Source organism: Berghia stephanieae, chromosome 9 (assembly GCF_034508935.2).
Source record: "Berghia stephanieae isolate SIO BIC M18660-M18661 chromosome 9, UCSD_Bste_1.3, whole genome shotgun sequence".
NCBI lineage: Eukaryota > Metazoa > Mollusca > Gastropoda > Nudibranchia > Aeolidiidae > Berghia > Berghia stephanieae.
The window spans coordinates 29,678,882-29,690,022 of record NC_088368.1 but is presented as its reverse complement, the minus strand read 5'-3'; the positions used below and the strand labels follow the sequence as shown (position 1 = coordinate 29,690,022).

General features: G+C 33.7%; 1 protein-coding gene across 1 annotated transcript in view; it reads right to left on the bottom strand.

The window, feature by feature from the left end:
- Positions 1-11,141, bottom strand: part of LOC144980021 (GTPase-activating protein and VPS9 domain-containing protein 1-like) — a 51,102-nt gene that overhangs the window by 18,852 nt on the left and 21,109 nt on the right. The window contains exons 15-23 of the mRNA XM_078927463.1: positions 10,618-10,708; positions 10,250-10,288; positions 9,187-9,288; positions 7,718-7,876; positions 6,417-6,604; positions 5,393-5,553; positions 4,356-4,490; positions 2,251-2,374; positions 994-1,060 (exon numbers count right to left, since the gene is read on the bottom strand). Coding sequence (XP_078783589.1) covers positions 994-1,060; positions 2,251-2,374; positions 4,356-4,490; positions 5,393-5,553; positions 6,417-6,604; positions 7,718-7,876; positions 9,187-9,288; positions 10,250-10,288; positions 10,618-10,708 — 1,066 coding nt within the window. The remainder of the gene's footprint in view (positions 1-993; positions 1,061-2,250; positions 2,375-4,355; positions 4,491-5,392; positions 5,554-6,416; positions 6,605-7,717; positions 7,877-9,186; positions 9,289-10,249; positions 10,289-10,617; positions 10,709-11,141) is intronic.

The window sequence follows — 11,141 nt, the reverse complement described above, 5'->3', positions numbered from 1 at the left end:
TTACTGCATTATATTAAATAAATATGTAACCTTAAACTCAGTAGAGCTCTTGCTTCCCACATAAAGGGACTGAAATCCATCCCAGGTGAAGTCAACATTTATTTCTGACACCTCTGTCCACCAAGCAGTGATTGGGTAGCTGGGTCTGTTAGATCTGGTAGAAAAAAACTTTGGAATAGACTAGCATCCCAACCAAAGGGTAGCAAGCAATTTCTATTGTCCGTTTCACACTATGAAATCTGAGATAAACTCTGGTTCCATGGGCTTAATGGCTCTGAAGGACGACTACCTTCACTCAATTCAAAACTACAAGACAAATGTATACTTGACAATCCATAAAGTCTTTAGAAGAAAAAGCCAATAAATGATAACCACATATTTCTATAATTTGTTAGGTCAAGCAACATTGATCATGGTTAAGGACTGGGTGCTCTGACCTTGGCAAGAAAGAGAATACTGGTGATGTGTCTTTGAATTGGAAGATTACCGATTGAATTTTGATGAGGACATCTTTGAGTTTCAATGGTCCTATCCCACTTAATCAGATTTTAAAACAGTATAAACATCTTTATTTAACAGTAGAGACATCTTTATTTAACCAAGATTGAGTTGAAGAGGGCATTTAACTAAAACATTTAAAATTTCCAACACATTACCACCTTGATTCTGGTGTGAATGAGTACCTGACTATATAAAATGAAACAAATACTGTAGAAGAGCTGTATTGCTAACATGTAACTTGTGCTGCATGTTCTAGAAATTCGGTACTATTTAATATAATACTTTTTTAATGAAAAAAAAAAACATCTTTAATCAACAAAAAACAAACCAAAAAAAAAACAAAAAAAATTTAACAATCGGAATCTGAAGATAAGAAAATTTTAAAATCATAATTTTCCACACAAAAAAAAATAGATTTAAAAAATCATAATATCTCATTCAAACTAATCAAATCAAATAAATATTGCAAGTCTGCAATATGTATCCACGTACGTTTCCACAAGGCATCATGCATCATGTCGTTGTACAAATGGTCCAGAAAACTCTGAAGTACGTCAATCTGGAAGTCAAAAACACAAATAGCAAATTGCTAGCTAGGGAAATCCAAGCTGCCCACACAAAAAAAAAAAAAAAAAAAAAATTTAAAAAAAAAAAAAAAAAACTTGGAATTTTTATTTTGCGCAATATCAACTAAACGTCCTCAAAGTGCTTTACAAAGGGTCTCTGGCCACCAGCAACATGTAACATGTAAAATGAGACATGCCGCCTGTAACAAATTTTTTCCTCGACAGAGACAATGCTGTTGACGGCTAGGTAATGATTTTACACATGAGTGCAGTGAGAGGAAGTGAGTAAAGAGCCTTTTCCAAGGACTCAACTGCACACTGAGCGAGGCTCAAACCCAGGACCTTCCGATCCCAAAGCGAGTGTCATACCACTAGACCACATAGTCGCACAAAGTATCAATTTTAAGAACAAGTAGGCTATCCCGCATTATAAAAAGATTTTGACAAAAAGTTACTTGGATACCATTTTAAAAAATTTTATTAGACCTATTTCTTTTAAAGCTCAGGGGGTCCCAATAGCTCAGTTGGTAGAGCCCTCGCTTCACATGCAAAGGGACAGAGTTCGATCCCAGGTGCAGTGATTGGGTAGCTGGGTCTGTTAGATCTGGTGGAAAGTACTTTGTGATAGACTAGCGTCCTATCCAAAGGATAGCAAGCAATTGCTATTGTTTATTTCACGCTATAGAAACCGGGATAACGAGCTCTGAAGGACTTTTTTAAAAATTTCATTTAAAGTTCATTCATCTTTTAAAATTAACTCTCTCCATGCTGGCCATTTTCAGGATTTTCCCTAAAACTTGACGTCAAAGCAACACAAAATATATTTTTTTCACTCAAACACAGAAGCAGTAAGTTCTTTCTATAAACATGTCTTTTTGGGCAAAAACTAGTTCTACAGCACAGTGTTAAGTTTTTATAACTCTTGTCACTTTGCATGGATTAGATAGAAGGGTCAGTTAGATATGGAGGAAAGTACTTTGCGATAAATTCATGTCCTATCTGAATGGTAGCAAGCAATTGCTATTGTATGTTTAACAACTTAAAGCAAGATAAATTCCTATTTCATTGACATTGTGGATTTGAAGGAAACCACATGCATGATCAATTACAAATTTAAAAAACAGTTGCAATATCATGGAAATACTTAAATAAACTTAAACAAAAAAACCCAACAAAAATGTACCTTTTCGTCTGCCATAGTCAGTTTCTTGAAATCTGATGTAAACTTCCACATTTGTTTCTCACGTCTGTCCAAGAACTTTTGAGCACTCATGTTAGCAAGATGTCTACGACTGATGTCTTTATCTCTGGGAAGGGGTGGGAAAAATAAGAGATGTTAAATTAAATTAAAGAGTCCCATTGTCGAGTTTCGAATTCTTTCCAAACCTTTTCTATTGATTATATGAATACATTGGAATATGTCTGCAAAGACCTCTAAAGACCACAGATAACGGGAATTGAAGAATTTTCAAGGCTGTAACTCTTCGTATATGTGACCAGATGAACATTAAGGTAAACTCAACAGAATCTCTTTATTAATGTCGCATTACTTGACTTGGTGTTTGTGTAAACATTTCCTGATGTATCTGAGGCTGTGCAAAAAAATTATTTTAGTAATGTCTCAACATTAAAAGACATCTACGTACATTATGTTAAACTAAAAAATATGGAATTTTAATCAGTTTCGATGATGTATCTAAACCCAGAGTTTTGTTTTTTTTATAAAAAAAAAGAATAGCAGTAATAGCTTCACAACGTCTTGAAAAAGTTTACACAAATAACAGTTGACGCTCTTACTTAGAACACCAGTTAATCATAATCGGAGCATCATCTTTCTTGGAACAGTCTACCAGGGACAGACTTTTTTCTATATATACAATTTCTACTGGTTAATTGGAACGTATGCCGGTTAATTGGAACAATTCCGGAGCTACACAAACTTTTATTTTCAATTAACCCAACGCAAAATATCCCTACAACAATAACACACATCGTAAAGCCACAATCACTACCATTGAGTCACTTACAATCAATTCCCTTCAATTTTATTTGACAATTTGAGGGTCTTGGTTGCAATAAACGGTATATAAGAGCATAGCTAATAATGGAGATAAAGATAAAGGGAGTAAATCTGACTCATGAATGAACAACACAAAACAAACGACGTTTCGGCCCTTGGCCTTTTCTAAGTAAACACAGAACACCAGTTAATCATAATCGGAGCATCTTCTTTCTTGAAACAATCTAATATAAATATATATGTATTCTGTGTTTACTTGAAAAAGGCCAAGGGCCGAAACATCGTTTGTTTTGTGTTGTTCATTCATGAGTCAGATTTACTCCCTTTATCTTTATCTCCATTTTATTGACTCATTTAGGCACCTCTATTTATTAGTCATAGCTAATAATGCGAATCACTGTTTGCTTTTGAAGAGCTGTTGCATTGGTTGAAAGTGTAATATGGTTTTTTTTTTAATTTATATCGGATGACTAAGGGTTCTGAGTGTTATGACCATACTATATACTAGTGTCGTCATAAAATAGCCACTCATATATTTTACATCTGTCATAATGACAATGCACATGCCGGTAATGTTGAATATTGTGAAAACTGAAGACAAAATTTTATACAAGCAACTGAGATAAAGCTTTTGTAATAGCTTAAACAATATCTAATTTACTACCAGTTTATAGTTGTGTGTTGCCTTGATAGGTTGTTCCTATTATGAGACCAGTTGCAGAATCGGTTAATTGGAATGTCTCTTAATTCAAATGATTTCTGCCTAACAACAGTGTTCCAACTAAGTGGCTTGACTGTAACCACATTTCTTCATTACTTTGAGAATCAATTCCTGATAAAAAAAAAATTTCAGAGCTAGTCTCTCATATCTTGCTGATGTATATTAATCCAAATTTTAAGAAAAAAATATGCATTGACCAAAAATACATGACTTCCATCCATATATATGGCCTGTAATTTTTAAATGCTTCAGACGATGTAACAATAACAACAATAATAATAGATAGCATTTATTTAGCAGTACATTTAATTGAAGCAAGCTTTAAACGTCTTACATGATCTAAACAAAATAATCAATTTTAAGACAGGATCAAGGACCTAAAAACCTGGAAACCTACTAATATATTAAAAATCATTTTCCGACAAAATTATTGAAACTGTTCTTACCTATAAAACATTTAGTAAGAAAATCTTAATCTAGCTACACTTAGCTCCCGAAAAATTAGCATGTAAATATTTAATCTGCATAAGTGGCATGCCTTTATTACCTGTTGACTCTGTTGAGAAATCGTTGAAGGTGACTTCGTGTTGCCAGCAGGTGATTTCGACATCGTATCAGGTAGGCAATATAAGGAGATCTGGACTTGTAATCCTCTTTCATGGATGCCACCAACTTCTTGCAGCTGAGAGACAAGTAGTGAAATCATTTTGAGAATAAAAAACATTTTCATTATTAAAAAGCACATGTTCACAAGCAAGTCATTTGATTTAAAAAAAAAAAATGTCTATATTTTCCCGTCAACAAGTCGTAAAGTCTGTATACAAATATTCTGAAACGTTTTTATCAATCTACAATCAAGATATTCATGTTGAAAAGAACAAATTTTCATAAACTAGTTGATGTCAATGATTTCATCACTTGTAATGGCATTACTTTTGCTGTTTTAGTTATTTGTTTTGTTGCTCCTATGATTGGTGAGGATCTTTTCTTTTTCTCTTTTTTTTTGGGGGGAGGGGGGTCAGGGGGGAGGAGGGGTGCGGGGGTTGTTATTTTTCTTACTGATGTAAGTTGAGCCATTATCAGCGAGGATAAAATAATCTCTCAAAACTCAAACAGACTATCTAATATCTATGTCAATCTTTTTGATACTTCATACACCTGTCATCATAGCTTTTTAAAATAAAAAATCTGATATTTTAAGGTTTTCTTTCCTATACAAAACAGTTTACACTTTAAGCTCTAACAGCTAGTCCCTTGTTCAAATCCATTTAGAAAAGCAGGTGTCAATCAATTGATATCCAAAGTTTTGACCTACCTTTAACTTCCTAAATTAATACAGAAAACAGACATTTTTCTTGGACCTTGTTGGTTTCAATTAATTTACGACAATGGAAGACTTTTCGGGGTGATATTTTGGTAAAGTACATCAATATTATATAGAAATAAAGAAAATTATTTAATTTGTCATTAAAAAAAAAAAGATTTTATATTCATTCACTGCTTGAGCTCATGCAATCTGACATGAATCTGGTATATGGTGAAAAGTCTATCAACTATTATAAAATAATCAATGAACATCCTTACCCTTGTAGGTCAAATGGTCGGACACATCGAACCACCTCATACAACTGGGCCACTTGGTCTTTACTCTGCAGGTTAATGGCCTCGGCCAGCTGAGTCTTCAAAAGATGGGTCAGCTCATTCTCCCGGCCACTCATGGGGGATCTTGGACTGCTGGAGTGGACCTGCATTGGAAGAAAATGTTTCAAATTCAGAGATTTAAAGATTTTTACAACTTTCACAAGAAAAAAAAAAAGAAGATTGAAAATATTGGGCTTTTTAAACACATTTTTAAGCACTAAATAACAAAGTAAAGGCAAATAATTTTTTGGTATTTCAGTCAATAAAAAAAAGTTGAATGTATCCAATGTAAAGCAAATGCTTCTAGTGTTGAAAGGCATAAATATTTCTTGAAAAAATCTAAGATTTAAAAGGAAAAAATATATAATCTCTCATTTTTAAAAAATACCCCTTTGACTGTCTCCCTCCATGCAGGAGAAGGAATGAAAATGTTGCTGCTTGAAGCTCGAAGGAAAAAATAATGATAAGTATTGAATTATAAGCTTCAATTTATTAGACGATGACAATTACTGTGGACGTTTTGGGTTTCCCCTTTATCAACAAAACACGACGAATAAAACACTTAGGACGAAAGAGATATGAATAATTTATTCACCTTAACTACGCCATTCACACACATCTCATTCGTCCTTAGTGTTTTATTCATCATGTTTTGTTGATAAAGGGGAAACCCGAAACGTCCACAGTATCCATCTTTGTTTAATAAATTGAAGCTTACAATTCAATACTTATCATTATTTTTTGCATGAGAAACAAGACAGGGCTTGGTCAAAACCAATAAACCTTATTCCAGGGCAATAACTTAAACTACATGGAAGGGAATAAAAAAAATATAGTGTGGATAAAAGACACAGTAAAAGACCTTCCGAATCCTAGCACATAAAATATGAGCATAAAACATGTATCATATAACATAAGTTGAAATATCAAGGTCGAAAAAGGAGGTGTATACAGCGCTTCAACCAACCTGAGTCCAACCAGTGGCAACCAAGCCATTACTGAGCACCAACCGTAGCTTCCTCTTTGCATCCTGGAAAGCAAGACAATTCTCCACATCGCTGGGGTCGTAGAATGGCCTCAACTGCTGCTGCTCTTCTTCTGGATTCGATGAGCGTCTATTTCCGGCTAATGCAGAACTACGAGAGGACCCCAGTCCTGAAAAAGTTATTGAAAAAAAAAAGGCAGGATTTTTACTCTTTCCTTATTGAATAATAATAATAATAATGATGATAATAATAATAATAATAATAATAATAATAATAATAATAATAATAATAATTATAATAATAATAATAATAATAATAATAATAATAATAATAATAATAATAATAATAATAATAATAATAATAATAATAATAATAATAATAATAGATCTTTATTGTCCATAAATATGGCAATTTGTCATTTAGTTACACTTGTTATAACGTTATATGATAAAAAGATTATCCCGACCCCTGACTTTGTGGCCTTTAGATCTTCCTCAGTTTGCTGTAACACATTTGTACTCTGGAAAGACATGTATTCAAAAATTTGGCCAGAAAAGTCGTCCTTCAAATATTGATCAATTTAAATGACCCTCGTCTCAACAAAAACTCTCAAACCATGAGGTCCCAGGTTTGAGGGTTTTTGCCAAGATGAAGGTCAGTTTTCTGGACAAATTTCTAAATACAATTTCCCAAGTAAGAGAGTTAAGTGGTTAGTCAATTTTTGAGGGGAAAAAAGTCCTAATTTCAAGGAAAACAAACTTAGTGTCAACCCATAATACAGGATTTCGAACCTTGTTATATGAATAGACATTTTGAAATGATTACGAAATGACACGTGAAATTCAGTTTGGTCACATGTGCATTGCTTACATATCATATAACACTATTTTCACTCATTTAAGTACCTAGAGATCATATTGCTTGATATGTTGGTGCTATATAAATGTACACTATTATTATAATTATTATTATCATTATTATTATTATTATTATTATTATTATTATTATTATTATTATTACTAGTGTTAATGTTGTTGTTGTTGTTGTTATTGTTGTTACTCTTGTTATTTTCATCTAAAACCAAGGTTTAAAAAATCCTAGACTGGAGAGAAAAAAAAATTATTATTGAAAGTGGCAAATTTTGGCTCCAAAAAAAAAAAAATCTGTATATCTTGAATTAGTCTGTATGATGGCAGGTCTGGTTTAACCAAGAACCCAGAAAATTTCTCATAATGTATCCCACAATCAAAAACTATGTCAGTTGAAATCTAAAATCTCTCACCGCTACTGCTGACAACACTTGTACCAGAATCCATCTTGGATCCACCCCCAGTGTCAACCAGGATGTTGTTGTTGACCACAGCTGGACTATTGTTATTCTTGGTCAGGCTGGTTGGCTTCTTGGGTGTTCGATACTTGGCTAGGATGTCATCAGTTGTTTCTGTGGATTAAGTCACAGCATTGAAAGACCCATTGCGTTAAAGCATTTGGCTTGTTGAACAAAACTTTCTCATCTCTTACTTATTTTGCAACATTGGTTATTGAACAGTGAAGAGTCTTGTATTTTAACCAAAAAAATTGAGCTTTTATATTGCGCAAGATCCATTTAACATGCTCAAAGCGCTTTACAAGGGGTCCCTACAACACTTAACATGTAGGAAGAGATGTGGTGCCTGTAAGGCGATATTACAATTGTTCCGACAGACAATATTGGTAACACCAGGTACTCATTTTACACCTGAGTACAGTGAGAAAATGTGAGTAAAGAGCCTTTTCCAAGGACTGAACCATGTGCTGCTCAGAGTGGGACTCAAAACCAGTACCTTCCGATCCAAAGGCGAGTGTCATACCACAAGACCACACAGCCGCACAACAAAGAGATGTTAAAAGTATAAAGTGCCCAATTGGGTGACAATAAGAGCAAAACACTGGTCCTGGCCCTGTCATTGGAAAGGCACACTAGCCCATTCCACATGGGAATGATACCAGGCTTTATGTAATGACAGACATTCTAAGATTGTTAGTGAAAAAAAAAAAAGTGCCCAACAAAAAACGTGTATTGTATAAAATGGAAATTTGATCCCGTGTGGTCTACTGAAGGAATCGATATCTGAATCTGAATCTGAACGTTACTCAAATTCAACTCAATTCTGAGTATTTGTATTCGAGGGCTGAGAAAGTTGTTGAATGTGGCAGCCATTGTTGGTGTTTGGGCTAAAGTAGTTTGATAACTTCGCTTGAAGGCGTCTAAATCTATTGTGTTCACATAATGAGTCGGGAACAGCGCTCCAGTCTTTGATGGTGCGGGGTGCAAATGAACATATTTGAATTTAAGATAGGTGTTTTAGTGTTTATGAGTGTGTTTTTCTTTGAATGCGTGAATTTCTTTGTATGATTAGTTTCTCTCGTAAGATGGTAAAGCACTGAGAAGCATAGTCATAACAGTCTTCACTATTCACATGAATATTACGGAATTGTAAAACAACAAATTAGGAAAGCTGATTAAAACAAGTTTTTGGCAATATTTCTATTTTTCTCTTTGTTTTTTTTTTTGGATTTATAACACTGACAATAATACTTAGTCTAAGTAAATCAGTTTATATGAAGAAGATCTAATGGAAATTACTTTGCAAGGGTAGTAAGCAATAGGTAATGTACACTTAATATACTATGATACACTTTCGCTATATTAGCACAGTGGTTCTGGAGGACTTTTTTAAAAACATTAGTTATACAATTATTGGTCCATACCTGAGTTGGTGTGACTAGCTGGAGATGAAGTCTGATCCTTGGAGGTGGGGGTCATCAGGTTGATTTTGGTGGTACTGGTAGGGGATTCCCCTTCACTCACATCTGATGACAAAGGTGAGATCCACCATTTAGTGGTAGAAAAGGATAAGGATAAAATACTTGAATATCGCACATCTGTGGCCCATTGCCTCAAGCTGGTATTGTGTCAATGAGATGCATATGGCAAAAAGTGAAATTTTTATATTTTGAACTATACATTTAATATTCAGTATCTAATTCACTCAGACATAATACCACTTTGAGGCACTTGCGGGATGTGAGAAGTATTGGAGTAAATAACGTTTGGAAAAATTATAATTTTTGAACTGTATTTGATGGAATTATGCGCTAAACTGAAAAAAAAATTTAATTGGCATTATCAAAGATTATGGTACATGTAATAGTATATAATAGAATATTAAATAATGAATTTAAATAGCACCTTGTTCAAATTAAATTGCTTTAAAGTGCTTTAAATCAACATATCATAATATCGAGTACACATATATCAGGGGTCCATATTAGGAACTTTCAAAACCACTGAAAATTTTATGGGCTATCGTCAATCGTACCAAACTCTTAATCCATATGTAACACCTATTCGTAACCAATTGTCTTAATATTATTTACAAAGGTGGGTTAGACTTTCTTATCACTCAAATGAGATTCAGTTCTCAGATTTCTTCCATGGAAAATTCCCTGACAATGTGACGATCCTCAGAAATCACAGGTAAATTTGCGGAAACTGAAACCATGGAATTCCGCTGAAAAAAATCGACCCTGATATATAAAACAAAATTGTTTTGAAATAAAATTTCAAAGTGTGGTTTACAACCATGGCAATATTATATTAAACCTTAAGGGGTTACATAACCTCAGAGGGCATGTGCAGTGCTGGATTTAAGAAAAGGAGTAATCAGGTAATTATCTATCATAACTTGAGTTTATTCTACACTGTCCCAATCTTTGAGGTACATACGTTTAAATCCCTTGTCAACTTAGTCAGTCTTAGACAATCACTTACCCACAAGGTCCTTTTCAAACTTGGCACTTTTCTTTTTGACTGTCCGAGGAAAAACAGAAATAAAATATGTCTTAAAAGTCTAAAGTGGATATGGCCCTGTAACACAAAGAGCCCATAAAAAACTTTTACAGAGAATATCAGTCCTGCCATGTTCTGTTATTATCTATATTATATGGCCTGAAGTAAAATTAGGAACAGAATTTAATATTGCATGAATCTACGTACGGGTAGTAGAACCCATTTAGAAATTAAAGACCCTTTCAATTTTAACAACATAAGGTACAAGACCAAATATTCAAAATATACACTGAAAACTTTTTAAAAATTTTTTCTTTTAATTCTTTGCTTGTTTCTTTGACTTTAGATACCTTTATTATGAAATTTGTCTCTAACACTCCTCAAGAATCCGGGCTTTTTATTCCTGGTCGCGTGAGAACTTGGATCGTCTTCAAATAATTCCTAGAAAGGGGAATAAGGGTTTGAAAAGACAAAATTAAATTTATACTTTGTACTTTCTAAACATAGAAATATCCATCTATTCATTGTATAATTGACAAAGAAGTACCTCATGGCCTCACCCAGCCACAGTCCAAAGTTCATGTATTTACTCTGAAGCTGAGGAAATCAATGGAATTCTTAACTCACTCAATCCTAGAGATTTTTGCTACTTTTCAGAATTGGAAAAAATTACTTTAAAATGAGCACGTACAAGATAGTTTTATTCACCATTAACGGTAAGGTGTAAAAACTAAAAACACTAACTTTGATACTAGATACGCCTATAATTTGTCTCAGAAAAAATGTAACAAATAGGCATGGGGTAACAGTAACCCGGGTAAACAACAGATATAGTCGGTGTTAGGGTTGAGTGAGTTAAGCCAGATAACGATCA